The sequence below is a fragment of the Trichoderma virens genome, assembly GCF_000170995.1.
Source record: "Trichoderma virens Gv29-8 chromosome Unknown TRIVIscaffold_6, whole genome shotgun sequence".
Lineage (NCBI taxonomy): Eukaryota > Fungi > Ascomycota > Sordariomycetes > Hypocreales > Hypocreaceae > Trichoderma > Trichoderma virens.
This window is the reverse complement of record NW_014013743.1, coordinates 1,741,263-1,758,696: the sequence shown is the minus strand read 5'-3', so window position 1 is coordinate 1,758,696 and position 17,434 is coordinate 1,741,263. Positions and strand designations below refer to the sequence as shown.

Sequence of the window (17,434 nt, the reverse complement as noted above, 5' to 3'; positions counted from 1 at the left end):
ATCCGGGAAAGGATCGGGATACTGGAATTCTTCATTTCCTCCATTGTTCATTCGTCTGATTGCAAAAATGCCGAGACATCGCCACTCGGACTCGTATTGTGGCTCTGCTTTGAAGAGGGTTTCTGGTGGGAAAAATAACAGCAGACATCTCCAGACCATTGAATCTCAAGCCGCCAAGTTGACCATGTCTATGCCCGTGCGAGATCGTGTGAGGGTTTGACCCTAATCTAAGACAAGTTCCTTGTTTATTACCTTGATGTATTTAAGTATTTAAAATAAAACAAGTTATTATAGTAATAGACAATAGTGTTATTCATACATTAATATTTACAGTATTAATATAGTCACGTAAAGGTAGAGAGGGGCAAGGGCAAAGCATCCAAAAACGGATAGTCTCAGCGAGCAGCAGCAAGCCAGAGACCGAATCGTGCGTCGGAAGCAACCAAGACTTGACAATGGCGACGGCCGTGTTGATGCCGATTGCGGGCGCAAACATCAATGACACAGAGACTTCTTTCTTCCTCGGGTGCGCGTCGTGCCGGACCCCCTCTATTTGCCATCATAGAGCCGTCTACTCCTCCTAGCAACCTGAGTCATACTACGGAGCACATCTCAGGAAAATCAAGCTACTACTAAACTCCGCCAAGGACAGCCATTCTTGTAAAAGTCTACAGGGAGAAACACGCCAATCCCGCAAAAGCCTACAAGTACTCGTAGAACCCAAAGGCGTACGAGTGGAAACAGGCCACTCTTGCAAAATTGGAGAAGCAAAACACCTGCATTCTACGAACTAGATGCCTCGGGAAAGCCACGATCAATCTTATGATAAAGCTTCTCGGTTCAAAGCCACCATAGCCGCGGACATAGACGGTTGAGTGGTGCTACTACTTAGACTATGTACGGCATTAAAGGACACATTCCGGCCTCGGGTTCCGGGTGATATAATGGTTGTCCTGGTATAGTAAACTAAGGACATCATGTTTAATCAGTACGAGTATATGAACAAGAATTTTTTAGCGGGGTGAGCCCTGTGAATAGTGGATTCTGACATGCTGTTGGGCTTATCGGCGCCGATAACAAACCTCGAATATCTCAACTCCAACTTTTGACATGCGATTCCTCTCTTCTCCTGATTACTGACGCGCTACCTATGAATATATGCACACAACATACACGATACATACATCTGTGTACCTATGTGTTTGCACTAACCTAATAGTACTCAGTATTACCTGGAATACCGAGTAAGCTACCTACTACATACTTGATGGTGCCCTCCTTCTGTATAATCAGCCGCACATCAACACCCTCTGTCAATGCCTATGTTCTCTTTCGTATTGGCAAATCACCAGCCTGCGCCCGAGACACAGAAAAACGATAAATAAAAATAAATTCCCCATCCAAATAATCTTTCCTCTTGCGCTACTGTTCAAATGACAGCAGCCATGTTGCCTTCCTTCTGCAAGACTTACCTTTCATTACGCCTGGGGCTTTTCGGCTGTTGTCCTTCCATTCCTCCGCTGCCTTCAAAAATCCTCTCCATCAGCAGCTTTTGCATTGTCTAGATTCTTTTCTTCTTTTTTCTTTTTTTTTTTCTTCTTCTTCTTTTTGTTTCCCCACCTTCTCCCCTTCTCGTATCGGTTCATGACAGGGGAATATCATCAAGTTCATCTCCTCATAAACAGCAACGCTTGCTCGCCCGAGACACTTGGGTTGTAATTGCACGAGTCCCCACAAAGCAGCATCCATACAAGATGTTCTTTCATCCAATGTTTCCCATCCTATGAATCACAAATCGTCCGCTTTCAGTTGGCGCCGCCATTAGCAGCGGCGTGCGGAGCAATCATCTCGGCCTGCTGTGCTTGGATCTGCGCCTGGGCTACCTCTTCCGCTTTGACAATAATGTCCTGAATGAGGCCTTGCTCTTCAGCGGAAAGGTGGCTGGCGAGGTTCGCGTAGAATTGGGGCTGGTCTTGTTGCATCTCTATAAATCGGGTATCATTGGTTAGCAACAGGAAAAGGGAGTGCAGGCGCTAATGCCATCACAGCTACAGGGGTGGTAGGTCGTAGCAATGGAGGATACTCACTCAGCAATGTTGCTCTGAAGAGCTGGTATGGCTCGATCTTGTCCAGCGGCGACTCAAGAAGCACGCTGTCTTCTCCGAGATCCTCCTCCTCTTCATCATCAATCACGCGACTAAACTTTTGCGCCTAGATGAAAGCTCAACGTTAGCCATTGTTGTACTTAGGAAGGGGGTTTCCGTTCGGGGTCTTTTCAACTTACCTCCTCGTTAAGGAATTCGAGATAGGCAGCACTTTCATCCTTGGTTTCAGGGGACTCGTCGTCGCCAGCAGAGCCAGCCTCTTCGTCTCCATTCCATGCCACATCCTTCTCGTCCCACTCATCTTCGTCAGCATAATCATAGCCAGCATCCAGAGTGAAATCATCGCGGAGGGCATCCTCTCGATCTGTTTTTTTCAATAGTTAGCATACAAATTGAATGCAAAGGGGGCCAAGGGGGGACCTACTCCTCATAGCGCTAGGCAATGTTCGGAAGAGTTCAGTGATGCCCTGGAGCAGCCGTGGCCATCCAACAGAGATGCTGGCAGGGACCTGATCGTGGTTGAGGCCGAGAAGGGCGGAAATGGCCACAATGCAAAGCTTCTTATCGTGAACCCTGCTGAAGGATGACATGCTACCAAACCAGAGGCTGAAGAACCTGTTCGTCCAGCCGTTGGTCTCCAGAACCTGCAGGGTGAGTATGGGGTTGTAGTGCACAGCGTTGATAACCATTTCCATCAAATGAATCTTGTAGCTCTTCACCTTGACCTCTTGGCCAGCCAGGATGTTCATGGCCATGTTGATGAAGCCTTCGACACAGCTGTCAATGCTGCCTCGGAGGCTGAGCATCATGGCCTCGGCCAACTTGCAAGCGCAGATTCGCTCAACGCCTCCCTCAACCGTATCACTGAACATATCAGCTACCATGGAATAGAGGGCCTGGACGTATTCCGGCTTCTGGACCAAGGCAGGTGCGCCGTACTGGACAAAGTTGTCCAGTGCAGGGAGCATATCCTCGAGGTAATATTCGGCTCCGGCCTTGAAGGTGGTGTGGATCAGCTCAAATGCCTGCCACATGTTGGGGGAGATGCCCTTGGCGGCAAAAGTGCAGCTATCGATGATTTCGAATGCCTCGTTGTAGAGATCGTACAGCTTGTTCTCGAGCGTGATGCTAATCACTGGCATGAGAACCGCTTCAATGTGGAGAAGAACATCCGGGGTGCTCTCCAGGGTGAGGATTAGCGTCCCAATGGTCTGCAACACGCCAAGAGCTGTTATGCTCTTGTCGTCATAATCATTGTACAGCTCGCCATCGTCCCCAGCCTTGCTCTCCTTCTCCAGCAGCTCTCGCACAATGCGAAGATAGGTATCACGAAGTTGTTCGCACAGGGCGACGGCAAAGGGAGTGAGCTCGGTAGCGAATACCTCAACAAAGTCTTCCATGACGTTGGCCAGGGCATCAATATCGGCTTCGTTGGCCAGCTTCAGCAGCTGCTGCATAATGGTGGGAATGCTCTGCTGCATGCTTGTTCGGATAACTTCGTGGCGAATCAATGGCTGCAGCGCAAGGGCGGCAGTGACACGAACGGGAAGTGCCGGGTCTGCCATGCAGTCCAGGATGTTGCGGTAGATGGTGAGCAGGTTGTTCTGGTCCTGGAAGTTGAGCTGTTCAAACTTCTCGATGGTGTCGCAAGCTCGGGCTCGGAGATAGCCCAAGGGACTGGTGAAGTCTGGGAAGACGTATCGGACGAGGAAGTACTCGACCTGGTCGGCAATGGGGCTCTTCTTTCCGAGAATGACGGGAGCAAGGGTTCCAATCATCCGGAGAGCACCCTCCTTTGCAATGTGGTTCTTCTTGTCATCAGCAGATTGCTCGTACTCGTTGACGACGGCGTTGACGAATTTGAGGATCTCAAAGACTTCCTTTCGGCGGTTCTTTGTAAGGTTGACCAGGAAATTTGTCGCCGCAACATCAGGTGCGGACGCCTCCTCGAAGTAATTCAATTTTCGGTGAAGGTACTCCTCTGGCTCCTCTTCAAATTGTTCAACGTCTTCCGGCGACAGGCAGAGAACCGGGAATACAAAGTGCGTGACGAGGTTAGTCAGGTGTGCCTTCAAGTGCACCCACATCTCCTTGGGCCGCACCGACTCGTCGAGGAACACTAGGATATATGACAGACAAGGTCGGCTAAGCCACGAGGTTTTGGCCACCCATTTTTCGATTTCCTGTAGATAATGCTTCAGAATTTCGGGAGCGATGGTGTTGGTGAAGTTTTTCGCGAACTGGACAGCTCCGTCTTGTTTGCCTGGGCTCGTAGGATTTCCATGTCTAGAATAGCATCTGTCAGCCTGGTTGTTTACATGCCTTCTTTGCCCTTCTTCAACTCGAGGAGGTGGGAGTTAAGAGAGAAGGGGTTTTTCTGATCGCAAATACCTAATGAAGAGCCGGTTGAGGTTAAAGTAGGCCCACTTCTTGGCCTTCCACCAGTGATGTTTTTCTCGGTCGGCAACATCGCTCATCACAACAGCGGCGGGAAGAGCCTTTGAGACGGTTTGAAGGAAGACGGTGCACCAAGCGATGTTGACCTGGTCCTGTCGCAAGTACGGTGAAAGCTCGAGCTAGATAGGTAGTGACATTGTCAGCACCAGAACTTGGGGGCCTGAATACGAGTCTACTCTTCGGGAAAGGGGGGAAGGGAAGCAGAGGGGGGCTATACATACCCAGGTAGCATGCTTGTATGCCTTGAGAGCCAAATGCAGCATCTCGCTAGCCTCATCGCTTTCTTGATTCACCAGCTCATTGCAGATGGCCAAGAGTCGCGGGAAACTTGCTTCAACAATGTTGTCAAAGTGCTGTCGGTCCTGGCTCTCGTTGGACTTGTATCGGAAAGCACGACAGATGGCGAGAAGGCACTGCAAACCAGCCAGCGCAGAGTTTGGGTTGTTGGTATTTAACAGCTCCAGAGTAAATTCCAGGAATCGCGGCCACCGGCTGGGGAAATCGCACTGCAGGATGCGCTGCAGAACGGGAATAAGCTGCTGGCGGACGAGCCCCTCGGATGACGCCAAGATGGGCACCAGACGGTCTCGGATTCGGACTTTCTCATCTTCGGCTATTGAGCTTTCGGAGGGAATGCCTTCGGCCTGGTACCAGGAACGGTTTACTCGGTTCTTGATGTAGATGACGGCTGCAGAGACAATTGTTAGAGTCCTTGTTTTTCACTTTCGTTTCCCATCTTTTCCCCATCTTTTCTTGTCTTCCACTCGTTGTCATATCTTATCTTCGGGGAGGGCACGGAGGAGGGGTTGCGACGACGTACTGGCAAGGCGGACACTGGCGTCCTGCTCTGCTTCCAAGACATCAAGCAGGCAGATCAAGAAACCCGCATGGTCCTCGACCTAGAGGCAACGAAGCAAAGAAGCGCATTAGCATCAGAACCCCAACTACAGCGTAAGAAGCGAAGAAAAGCTTGCGTCCTTTCAACAAGCGTTTGAATGAGGACATCATCTATCCCTCGCTCCCTCTTTTTTTTTTTTCCATCCCGCCGCCGCATTCACGCTCCGGATGGCGGGCGGGCGGTGGCAGTGGAGGGACACAAAAGATGGTTCTGGAAAACTCACCTGCTTCAGCTGCAGCTCAGCACGTCGCCTGCTGTCGGCGTTTGTGTCCAAGCTGGCCGCCAGCAAGGCCCTGACAGTTGCAAAGTCCATATTTGGGGGTATAAACAGGAGCGGACGACAACACAGAGGGGTGTTGTTGTCGTTGGCGCGGAGGAGAGTAGAGGAAAGGCGGGCTCAGTCGAACAACTTTTGGTGTTAGGTTGGGAGGACCCGATGGCGGGGCATCTATCCAGCACCAGCTGCCCACCCAATAGTAAAAACGAAAATGCAAAAAAAAAAAATTAGATCAGAAATAACCGTTGTGGTGATCAGCAACGACGGCGACAAGCGACGAGACGGAATAACGGTTTCAAACCCACGGCCGTTTGAGGCTGGCGCAACGAAGACGGGAAAAAGATTTTGACCAGGCAGAAAGTGGCGGCACAAAGCGGTGATGAAAGATTGTTTGTTGAGCTTTGCACAAGAGACGGGAATTTAGCACCGTGCCACGGGTATTTGGTACGAAGCAGCAGCAGGCGGCCGGAACGTTTTTTTCAGAGCCCTTGAGGCGATTGGGCGTGATAGATGCAGCCCAGTTAGGGGGCTAGCAGGCGCTAAAAAAAAAATTGAAGTTCAGGGTCGCCAGTCCTAGGGTACATATGCCTGGCGCTACTAAACTGCGATGCTGTCGATGCTTTGGAGGCGGCGGCTCTTGTCACCAGCCAGGGTTTTCTACTTGCTTCTGGTCATACTGTGATCTAGTAGTGCATATCCATCACGAACATCTACACGTAGGTACGGTATGGTATTTAGGACCACCTGGTACTGGGTACCTGTAGTAGTACTGATTTGCAGATGGGAAGAGGTGCCCTAGGCGTGCGAAATACAATGACCCGTCTCCAAATTTCCACTGTCTGCGGTATGACTCTCATCGAGCACCTGTCTTACTAGCCTTACATCTTTGTGGAGCTCTTTCACGATAAAATTCAGTGCAGAAAGCGCTTTGTATTCTATCAAATCTCCTGCTCCCTCGCCCTGCATTTCGGGTGCCTAGGTACTGGCTCGACGGCTGACACCCCGTACCCCGTACCTGAAAAAAAGCTGATGAGCACTAGGGTGAAGATTGTACCAGCTACTAGTGACGTAGGGCTGCGCATGTACATCCAAACGAATCAAAAGCAAGATGCTGCCGCCTTTCGTTATCACTACAAAGAGCCTAACAAGGTTTATCAGCCACGTCTAGTCCCCAATGAGCGATGACAGGGAATCCCTTAGCCCAATGAGACTCGCTGGTAAAATGCCGGTGAAATTTCTAGGCGCAGCTGGTTGTAGCTTATTGGCGCACTTTGGCGAGAACTTCGTCTGGAGCTGAAAGTGGCAGGAACAGCCGGATGATCACCGCTTCGGCTGGGAAGTCACCGCTTCGACTTGCCATTTTGTAGATAATTACCTGGTACCTATTACCTGCTAGGAATTTTCCACGTAGCTCCTCCAAACGAGGCTCTCATCCATTTCCCCCTCTTTTTGAGCCTTTTCTGTGCATCTTCGTCGTGTTTCTGGTGCTGATTCAACACGCCGTCGCGGCTTGTCTCCTTGCTTCCATGGGCTCGTTTCTCTGTGTGCTACTGCAGTGGAACATAATCTCAAATTGCCGGTGCCGCGGGAACGTGCATGAATCTCCAAACGCGCGTCTTTGATCTTGCTTCTAACCAACAAGTCTCCATATAGCCAAATGGCATGTCCGTCAAGTGTAGCTTCATCGTTGCCGAGAAGCGCTGTCGAGAGACGACCAATATCTGAATTTGACAAGCTTCCTGCGACTCGGGATTTCTCCAACCGCAGTCAAGTGCGAATCCGAACTCTGCACGGACAGTACACGCTATGGATTCCACTGTGTAATATTCTCAGGAGACTATCATACAGCAGCTGCTCAGACAAGATGAAGACAAGCTGCTCTCGGCAATTTGCTCTAGGTTAAGGATTGATGTTTGGTGCTGTCTTCGTTACTTGCCTCAGATGATGTGCTGCTCAAGCTCTTGCTGATCAAAAGCAACAGGCAATCTCGCACGGATACCATCAAACGCCTATTACCGGCGCCATGCGCACAGAATGATGTCCTCTGGAGTGTGAAAGAATACACTTCATCAAACCGTTTGAACCGTTGGCAATGCCGCTTTTTTGGAATACGGCTAACCTCTGTCGGCTTTACTACAGGTGACTGCTCTACTCTTTGGCATACGGCCTGGACTCTACCACATCGGATCAAGCCAAAATGATCATGGCGAGGTAGCGCACTCGGTTTGGTATCTATAATGCCACTCACTGCCTGATTTGCATCGCCGTGGAGGTCCGATCTACTGAAACCACGGCATTACTCATATGGCCCGCTCCTTTGTCGAAACAGCTGAGAATACCTTGACCTCGACGGTCGCTCAAGGTCGGTCTCAATCCATTTGTGAAAGACATTACTAAAGTGAAGCCATGAGACTTGAAAACTTGGGCTATTCAACTGCTTTTGTGAGGTACCATGAGAATCCGGGCTTGGAACGGGAAAGAAAGCAATTACGTTCCGGCATTGATTGATCCTGATTAGAGATTGACAAGTGCGTCTCTTGGCACTCAACATGCGAAGAGATGCCGTTCCAGTTCCGGGAGTGATATATTCTCAGACGGTTCCTCGTGGATATTTTCATGCATCAAGGCGAAACAAACAGCAGTCAAAAATGAAGCAACGCGATGAAACGAAAAAAGGGAAGAGTGGCAATGATGATCCTTTCAACAGGTTATGGCTAATATATACAAACCATGAGGCTCACCTTGCTGCCCAGGAGTCCGGCTTTGCTACTCTATTAGATGGCATGATCGAGACAACCAGCATTGGCTGAGAATGCTCAGCGATCGCCAAGGAAAACCGAGTCCAGACAAACACAAATAACTCCGCCCATGGCCAGTCCGGGGCAGCAAGATTTCAAGACAGTCCACCACCCAAGAAGCATTCGTAGTTGCGCTTCTCTTTTCCCACCTTGCGCCAGGAGCGAGTGCTATCAAACATATGCAGGCGTTATTCATCCAAGGCTATCATTGTAGCCGGCAACAAGCTCAGTATTTGACCCATCCCGCACAAAAACAAATGCATCATTTTGTCAAAAAGCCCCAGAAAAAAAGAAAACATGACTTGTGAAATGCAAACTGAGGGATTCCGAATAAAAGAAAAAGATCTGAAGATGGCGCGAACAAAAAAAAAGACATCAAACTTGGCGCATCTCCTGGTGATTATCGGTCCAAGGTCCGGAAAGGCTGAGACAGAAAAAAAAAAAGAAAAGAACGGCCATCCAGTCTAGAATATTGTCCTGTGGTCTTCGATCTTCTTTTGTGCAAAATCCATGGGAGCCTACCGGTGCCTGCCTGGGAGTTCATCTAAATGATAGAAAGGGGAGAGCAAGACATTCAAATCCAGGGAGGCAGGCTGAGAGCTCTGACGAAAGAATTATATCAGAAGAATCAACCCACGGCTCGCAAGACGTGTCACCTCAAGCATATCCCTCTCCCTTATCGGCGAGGTGGTGGTGGTCGGTGGTTCCTGTCGCCTTCCCGGTCACTGAGACGAGTACTTGATTCCCGAGGTGGTGTTTGGGACTCTGCGGGGGGTACAGAGGTGCGAGTTGGAGGAGGAGTTTCATCATATGCATGTCCCTGTGAGGCATACCCTTGTGGCTGCTGAGAGGTTTGGCCTGCTGGGGAAGCTACAAAATCAGACGAACGAATTCAAATTGGATGTAGGCTTGGGGTGGTTTTTGTTGGGAGACGCACCTCGGCCGAAGAAGGGGTCCTGGGGCTGCGTAGCATAGACTGGAGCGCCCGAAGGAGCCTGGTTAGGATATGGGTAGTTTGGGGCGGGATATCCCGGCTGGACAGGCTGGTTTGAGGCATATACGGGTTGTTGAGGTGCTGGGACGGACGATCCAGGGTGGCCACCGGTATAAGGATCATTGGGATAATTCCTGGGAGGCATGTTGGCTCCAGTTGAAACATACGGGCCATCCGGATTTTGGTATCCCTGGTTCATCATAGGGCCGCCTTGAGGGTTTCCGACGTATCTGGCGTCAGAGGGTCCAGGAGATGGCTGAGGCTGCTGAAAGCCGGCGTTGCCGTTGCCGCCGTACGCACCGCCACTGGGAGGAGCGTAGCCCTGCTGCTGCTGTTGAGGCTGGTACGGGCCAGAGGCACCGTTATATCCTTGGGCGCCAGTTCCTGGGTACCTTGGGGCGTCATAAAGACCATCACGAGGAGGATAAGAATCATCTCGGAAAGGTGGTTCAGTTGGGCCATGGTGCTGCCGAGACTGGTGAGTCTCGGAATAGCGGTATTGGACTGTAGGCGAGTTAGATCTCGGTCTAGGGGCACCGTAAGTGGCATCTCTCGAGGCGATGATACCTCCGCTGCTGTTGCGCGCGGTCTGCGCGCGGCGTTCCCTATCCCATCGAGCCGAGTCGGCCTTGAGATCCTCGATCATGGCCTGCGAATCGGGGGAGTATCTGTTTAGTAACGGGGCCCGGAAACAAAAAGTCGATGAACATGGCCGAAAGGGGAGCGGCAAGAAGAAGATGCAAACTCACGGTCGTCAGGTTACGATAAGCCGTAATATAATAACCTTGGACGGGTTGACCAGTCTGTGGGTTCTGAAGGGGGAGAGGGAAAAGAAAAATGTTAGCGACCAGTCAAGTCGAGATGGACGGTTTCGAGTCGGACGTTGTCAAAACCGGCGTTGCTGAAAATGGCATACCTCATAATGGCCAGGTCGCACCAAAGCATCATTGCCAAGGTAGCGGCAAATATCTGCAGAGATGACTTCACGATCGATGCCATCACGGGGCACGAAATACTCGTTCATGCGAGTCGTGGGTCGCGACATGATGGGCAATGGCTAAACGAAACTTGATTTGGGAGAAGCAACGGAATACAAAGGCAATGCAACGAGAGACGCCAGCGAGAGAGGAAGAGAGAGAGGAGAGAGAGGAGAGGAGGGAGGAAGAGGGAAAGAGAAAAGATGGAACCTCGGGGCAGAACTGGCTGCTAAATGAAGAGGCAGGGAAAGCAGCAAATCCAAGGACGACAGATGGAGGAATGGAAGCCGCAGAGGAAGAGTGGACAAGGGGCAGGCTGCAGCCAAGCAGAAATCGTCGTATTTGCCGTGAGAAGAGGAGAGAAATGGAAAAAGCGACAGCACCAGCTCGACTGGACTTGAAGAGAAAAAAGGCGGATGATCTGGTGTGAATGGTGGGGTGGGGCAGTGAGGAGCATCGAGAGACACTGGTGACCTCCCAAAATGCTGCCGAATGTTGCCAGGTCTTCGTTGGCTGCAGAGCTTGGCTCCAGATCCGCTGGCCCTTTTTTTTTCTTCTTCACACCCCTGCTTCCTTGCTTGCTGCACTCCGGCACCCTGTTCAGTCAGACCGTTTCAGTGGCTGTGGCGACAGCAGATGCGACCACCGCAGCAGTGCAGCGCAGGTGCAGGTGCAGGTGCAGTTGGAGCAGTGCTGATTGATTTGACGAGCTGTGGATGGTGGGATGGGCTGACCTGACCTGTGGCCACCTCCGTTGAAATGAGATGGGGGGGGCAATTGGATGGATTGGATGGGTTGACGAGACCAGACCAGAGGACGGGACAGGACAAGACCTGAGGTGGAATGGAGATGGAGATGGACAACTGCCTGCTGACTGGTGAGAATCGCGACAAAGCGAATGCACGGAGTACAAGACAGCACGCACGACGACGCAATGCAACGCCTCCTCCTCCTCACGACGCTCTGCTTCTGCTTCTGCTTCCTCGGCACTGGCTGCTGCTGCTTCAAATCGACTACTGTTTTACTCTTGCTCTCCCAAGATGCCGCCAGTGTTATTTAGGCTCGCTCCCCAATAAGCCTGAAGCAGGGCCGTCCTTCCCAATTTCCAGGCCACTATACCTTATTATCGCCATGACTACTGCTAGCTGTATAGTAGCGGCACAGCTAAAGGGGACCTACGTTGCTACGGAGTGGAAAAGGGACCTTGCTTAAGTGGTGCCTATCCGAACCCACCAGAGCTCTCATCATTGGATTGGACTGGCGGCTTGTCAAAGAAAAAGATGATGAGTGATTGATGGAGATGATGGAGACGGATCCAGTCCAGTGCAGTCCAGTGCGCCAGTCCCGAGCCCAAACGTCGCCTCGCTTCGCCTCGCCCGGACCTCGACGTTGGGCTTCGCTGCACGTCGCTGCAACGGGGATGGAGGGCGCGTCAAACGCCGTTGAATGGCCTGACGGGTCCAGGAATGGGCCGCCTATTGGAGCTTGTGTTTGGGCGAAGCGGTTTCTGACACCGAGATGCTGATCAAGTACGAGTGCCATGTACTCCGTCGTACCTGTTCAGGTACTACTAGGTATGTACTCCGTACTTTAGCACATGCTATCCGTCGTGCCGTGAGATATGCAGTGCGGCTGCAGCAGCTGCTGCTTTTGCTTTTTCCTTTTTCCTTTTTTTTCTCGCCTGCCGCCGCCGACGCCTCCGTACCCACATGTCTCACTTTTTGTCGGGACGTTTTTCTTGTCTCTTTTCTTGCAGACTCTCTTCCTTGCTCTTTTCCTTTCTCGGTCATTTCCCGATACCGACTAGTCTACTCCGAATTGTGGCAGACAATGACTAACAACCGACGGCAAGGTTCGCCTTTCTTTTCTCGCGCCAGCATCAACACCCTGGCCGATGGTTCCTGACGCATGAACTACAGTTCCTTATCTCTGCTGCTCGTGCCTGTCTAGAGCTCTGTGGTTTCTTTTCGGACCTTATTCAGTGCTCGTTGATTCGCCATCTGCGCATAGGCATGTTGCAGTGCGCAAGGGCAGTTCCTATCGAAACGCTCTGCGATATTACGTGCGTGTCTGCGTGTCTGCAAGCCTGCGTCCGACTGCGCTGCGCATGTAAGTACGGCGCATGCCGTATGAAGATGCGTATAGATATATTATTAGACCACGTTGAAGAGGGTCGGATTGCAGCTCGACACGGATTGGCACGACGATTTGTTCCTACAGCGGACGGAGTTTTTTTTTTTTTTTTTTTTTCTTTTCCAGACAACCATCGCGCGGCGCAGACAAGATCATGAAGCGGGGAGATTGGCCCCGAAGATGCCATTGGTGGTGATGACACCATGCGGTTATCTTTTGCCTTTGGAGCCCGAAGTTGGACCTGTGGCGAAGGAGCTGTCCAACGTAGAGTCGATCCTTGAGAGGTAGAGGCCAATGTTCCAAGGGGCCGAAAAGCAAACTGGCTTGCTGGTGCATCCTTCTCGCCACTCGTGTCTCTCATCACGGCGGCGACCTCATGATGAGCCATCTTACGATCAGGCAGACATCATCCCTGGCTCGGACAAAGCAGGTTTTAAGAGTTGGACAGTGTGCAGAGAGCCAAGGGAGAAAGAACAGGCATCCGGAATTTCTGTCGTCCCGATTAGGAACGAGATGCACTCACTGCACACAGCCTTTTGTGCAAGAAAACCATCCGTTGGATTACTCGTACGTGACGAGCGTTCATTTGATAACCATCTTGACTTTTGCCTGCCAACAAACTTCGCTTAGAAATTTAGCGTCGCCTGTTGCACATACGCTAGTTCCGAATGCAAGCCAAAACTCTGCTCGATCTATCAATGCGTGGTGGTTGCATCCATTCACGTCTCCCATCTCAAAGGTCGAATTTTGACTGAGGGAGTTTATCAGCTGGGTATTGAGTCGGCTCTAACCGCGGCACATCGTATCTACTCCGTACTCGCACCAGGGATTCACAAACAAAAACAACTCTACAGTACGGAATAATACACTAAGTCAAAATGTAGACTGGTATATTACCTCAGCCAGAGGAGGGGGCGCAAAGGTCTGCCTGCTGGCCTAGTCGGGTATCAATGCTTATGGTTAATTGCAGCCCAACAGTCGACAACAGGTTAATGCACTAGCGTCACCAGTCCACTCGAGCCGATCGCTGGTACTATCACACATCATTGCCTCTCATGCTATTGGGACATTGTTATGCGGTATTGGAATGTTGCTCTCAATATTGTGACTGCGTGATGCAGCCGTCTCTACCGGCCCGGCTGCCGTCCTCTCCACCCTGTCTCTTCTGTTGTCATCATCTTCTGCACTGTGCCGCAAGTGCTCCGTATTGAGAGTAGTATGAGGTAAACCGATCACGACTGGGCTCAAAGGAGCCTGCCAACGATCGTGTCTGCCTGAAAAGAGTAGGGGAACAGGCGACCACACGCGGGACAAGCATTCAGAGAGGAAAAAAACATGGCTGAAAGACGTTGCTTTATCAGCATCAAGCGTCCACCGCTGTTTGTTCACTCATGAGGCATCCGGTTCATTCAGCCATAGTAATATGATTACTCCGTCGCGAAGCACATCAGTATGCGGTTGATATACCATTGAAACCGAGTATTCTCAAACCTTGACACAGATGGTGCGGAGCTCAAGGCAAGCGGAGCTGTGCCCGGCTATCCAAGGCCAGCGGATCAACAGAGAAAATCAAGCTGCAGTGGAGCGTTTTTTTTTTTTTTTTCGTTGACCATCGTGACTTGTTGATCATGCGAGAAAACTGGTATGGTTTGACCAGAGTCTAGCCGGCTCCTTCATTCCGAAGGCTCTGCTAGTAAAATTTTCATGGCGCGGATAAAGCCCCAGGGGCTTCGGCTGCAAAGGATTGCTCATCCAAACGTGAGCTTACTTTGCCCCTGCTCAAGCTTTGAGCCTCCGCGCCCACGTTTAGAAGCCTGGCCAGAGCCCTTTGGTGGATGGCCCCGGGAAGTGGCTGGCTGATCAGCAAATGTGGGCTTGACACGTTCACTGTCCTGAATATCCTTGGCGAAATGCCAATCTTGGTGACTTTGCAATGATATCTCGTCGCCAAACCTAGCTTTGCATCTAGGGCAGGATAGGCTTGCGAGATGGGCTGAATCCTCGAGCCCTATTACGCCGTGGCTTGACTTATCCGCGTCATTCCCTTCTTGATCGAGCCAGGAGAATTTGGCGTCGTCGGGCTGTGGCTGGTTGGCGTCGAGGTGTTCCTTCACTTGAAGAGGGCCTTGATCACCAGCTGGTCGTTTGTGGAAAAATTGTTGGATGCTAGATTTATCAACTCGTGGCTTCTTGCTCTGTTGTTCCATGATCGAACTTTCGTTTGGTACGGTATCGATAGACCGTCGTGGAGGTGTTTCCTCCCTCTTTTTGAAAAAGGCACCGATGCCCATGTTGCCTTTGACACCTTCCTCGAACCCGCTAACACTCAGGCTCAAGTTGGCACAGGGCCAGACGTCTCCCTCGGCAATGATTTGATAGAATAGCTCTTTAGCAAGGGCGAAGAGGGCTTGCTCATCCAGGGGTTTGCCTGAGGGGATCGAGCTCGACTTGCTGCGCGTTTGTCCAGCGTGCCGATGGTGAAGATTGATTGTGCGTGGCCACCTCTTGTGTTCCAGTATGCCTTCTTCAACCAGGCGGGAATAGATGTCGCCCGCAAAAATCCGGAGCCACTTGATTCCCTGCTCCGGAGTTTTGATCGAGGGGCGGAATGACTTGGCCGAGAGCATAGATTTGATTTGAGTTCGCGAATTCACTTCGCTGAGATCGATTCCTCTGATGGTGTTGTAGAGCCAGACGGCGGTTTCGTCGCCGAGCTTCGCCTTGATCTGGTCCAGCGGGATATCGCGCAGCTCCTTGACACTCTCTGTGCCGAATGTAGAAACAACTTGATCTCCCAGCTTGCCTCCAAGGTTCCGCATCTTGGTGACTTTGATTCCTGTCAGGAATGGCAGCACAGCTCGGCTGCGTACAACTGTCTGAGCATTAGGCTTCTTGAAAGCCGAGCCTAGCTTGCTGACCAGCTTGTTATTCGCGATGCCAGCGGAACAGGTATATCCCAGTTTTTCCCGTATTTCCGCGCGAACGCCACGGACGATTTCAGAACCCAGCAGTATGACCACGTCGTCCCAGTCCGGGTCGAGAGTTTCCTGGTCCTCGTCAAGCACAACAAGGTTGTCATTTCGCCAGTCGAGGGCAGCAGCAGACGGGAAAGGAAGGCTTTCAGCTACATCACCGGATGGAGGCGGACTCGACAACTCTGGAAAGCGGCGCAAAAGTTCCGAATGAACTTGGGCCGAGAGGTCTAGGAAAACTTCATCGATGCTTGCCTTTTCGACTTTCTGGAGGTCCTTTGGCAGGGAATCCTTGACCAATGCCAGAATTTTCCTCGATTGCAAGCGGTACGGATCAAGAGACACCTTGTCCGTTGCAATATTTGCAGCCGCATCATCTCGATACGCCCACTTGTCGTCGCCTTCTCTCCAAGTGGCGACGTGTTGTGCAATCAATTCCGGGCACAGCTTCTTGGCCTCGGTGATATTACAGTGACGTCCAATCTCCCACTTCCTTGCGGGATAGTTGACGGCGATGAGTCCTTGCCTGCAGTTGGGGTGCAACAGCCGGTCAGTCTCATTCTCTTCATTTACACTTCACGCGCTTAGTGAGTAGAGGATATCTCACCACTGCTGCACGGCGAGGGGCTTGTCTTCCGGGACGCCGAGTCTAATCATCTCACACTGTGCATAGAATGCATCGAGGTCTATATGAGCAACAACACGCAGAGGAGTGGCTGTGCTGTAAGTCGCCAGCTGAGCAAGCTGCCGGTATGTGAAGCGTGAACGACGAGCATCGCGCAGCGGCGAAGATGCGCCGCTACCGGGTGACGGCGACGGCATGGGACAAGGACCAAGAAACTGGCGATGCTGAATAATGATGAGACGGATTCATTGAAGTTGGAAGTTGAGGATGAGATGAGATGCATCAACACGTGAACGGCGGCGATTTATTTAGTCGATACTCGCAACAACGCGATGTCAAAGTCGGAGTTTCCCTTAATCGGTACTACAGCAATACAGGTATTATGGAGCGACCCACATCAAAGAGCTACAGGCAAGGGACGGGCTACTGCTATGCAAGACATCTCATCTGCCTAATCTCGGCACCACTTACGGAGTATCACTGCAACAAAGCGAGGCTGATGTCCAGTACCGGATTTATTTATTTTTGCTTCTCTCAGAATTGCAAACAAGAAGACGAATCTCTGGGGGAGAAGAATACTATTTAGTTTTTACTCGGGAGGACAACGCTTTATCCTATCCTTTGGCTTCTTCATCACGTCCTGATGAAGTGTATTGATGAAGAAAGTGATCACCGAGATCCTCGCTATATTTCCCAGCTATTCAAGCATCAGTATTCCTCATCAGAGGCAGCAGACGACAAATCCTTGGACTTGAGCTGCGTCGTCTCGTCATAGTCTTCAAGCTCATGCACCGCCGTGGCGAGCTGCTCCCTCAACTCCTCGGCCTCGCTCTCCTTGGCATCAACATTATCCTGCACCTCGGCCCTCAGGCGCAATCTAGTCTCGTATGTCATGATTTGCCTGTCGATCTCGAACCGCTGGTTCCTTAGTAGGTCGATTTGTTCGCGCACAATCTGTAGCTGTTCTGCCGTCTTCTCGATGGCCTGTATGAGCTTTTGTCGGAGCTTGGACTCGGCACGGAGGTGCATCATGCGCTCGTCCGTGATTCTGCCCGACGCGGTAGACGATGTTGGAGAAGACATCGCAAAGAGGTACGTAGTAAAACAGTCGAGTGAGACTTTTTTCGGGATGTTTGGTTACACCAATCTGTCCGTACTCTGCGGTAGCCGAAGAAAATGACGGATGCTAGTTGCTCGA

At 51.2% G+C, this 17,434-nt stretch overlaps 5 protein-coding genes across 5 annotated transcripts; 1 reads left to right on the top strand and 4 right to left on the bottom strand.

The window, feature by feature from the left end:
• Positions 1-67: 67 nt before the first annotated feature.
• Positions 68-717, top strand: TRIVIDRAFT_200925 (uncharacterized protein; the record flags this gene model as incomplete). The annotated part of the gene is made up of 3 exons (XM_014101370.1): positions 68-208; positions 345-526; positions 648-717. The coding sequence occupies 3 exons, from the start codon at positions 68-70 to the stop codon at positions 715-717; spliced, it is 393 nt and encodes a 130-aa protein (XP_013956845.1).
• Positions 718-1,178: 461 nt separating this feature from the next.
• Positions 1,179-6,032, bottom strand: TRIVIDRAFT_81663 (uncharacterized protein; the record flags this gene model as incomplete). Its single annotated transcript, XM_014101369.1, has 8 exons — positions 1,179-1,984; positions 2,088-2,211; positions 2,285-2,469; positions 2,530-4,391; positions 4,497-4,681; positions 4,784-5,250; positions 5,383-5,461; positions 5,684-6,032. The coding sequence occupies 8 exons, from the start codon at positions 5,771-5,773 to the stop codon at positions 1,806-1,808; spliced, it is 3,171 nt and encodes a 1,056-aa protein (XP_013956844.1).
• Positions 6,033-9,510: 3,478 nt separating this feature from the next.
• Positions 9,511-10,804, bottom strand: TRIVIDRAFT_216077 (uncharacterized protein; the record flags this gene model as incomplete). The annotated part of the gene is made up of 4 exons (XM_014101368.1): positions 9,511-10,033; positions 10,097-10,178; positions 10,279-10,341; positions 10,446-10,804. Coding segments are annotated over 4 exons (795 nt in total), but the record flags the coding sequence as incomplete, so codon positions are not given.
• Positions 10,805-14,387: 3,583 nt separating this feature from the next.
• TRIVIDRAFT_191350 (uncharacterized protein) lies at positions 14,388-16,433 on the bottom strand (the record flags this gene model as incomplete). Its single annotated transcript, XM_014101367.1, has 2 exons — positions 14,388-16,137; positions 16,219-16,433. 2 exons carry the CDS (start codon positions 16,431-16,433, stop codon positions 14,388-14,390), a joined length of 1,965 nt encoding a protein of 654 aa, XP_013956842.1.
• A 511-nt stretch (positions 16,434-16,944) lies between these two features.
• On the bottom strand, positions 16,945-17,319 carry TRIVIDRAFT_60528 (uncharacterized protein; the record flags this gene model as incomplete). Its single annotated transcript, XM_014101366.1, has 1 exon — positions 16,945-17,319. One exon carries the CDS (start codon positions 17,317-17,319, stop codon positions 16,945-16,947), a length of 375 nt encoding a protein of 124 aa, XP_013956841.1.
• Between the last annotated feature and the right edge of the window lie 115 nt (positions 17,320-17,434).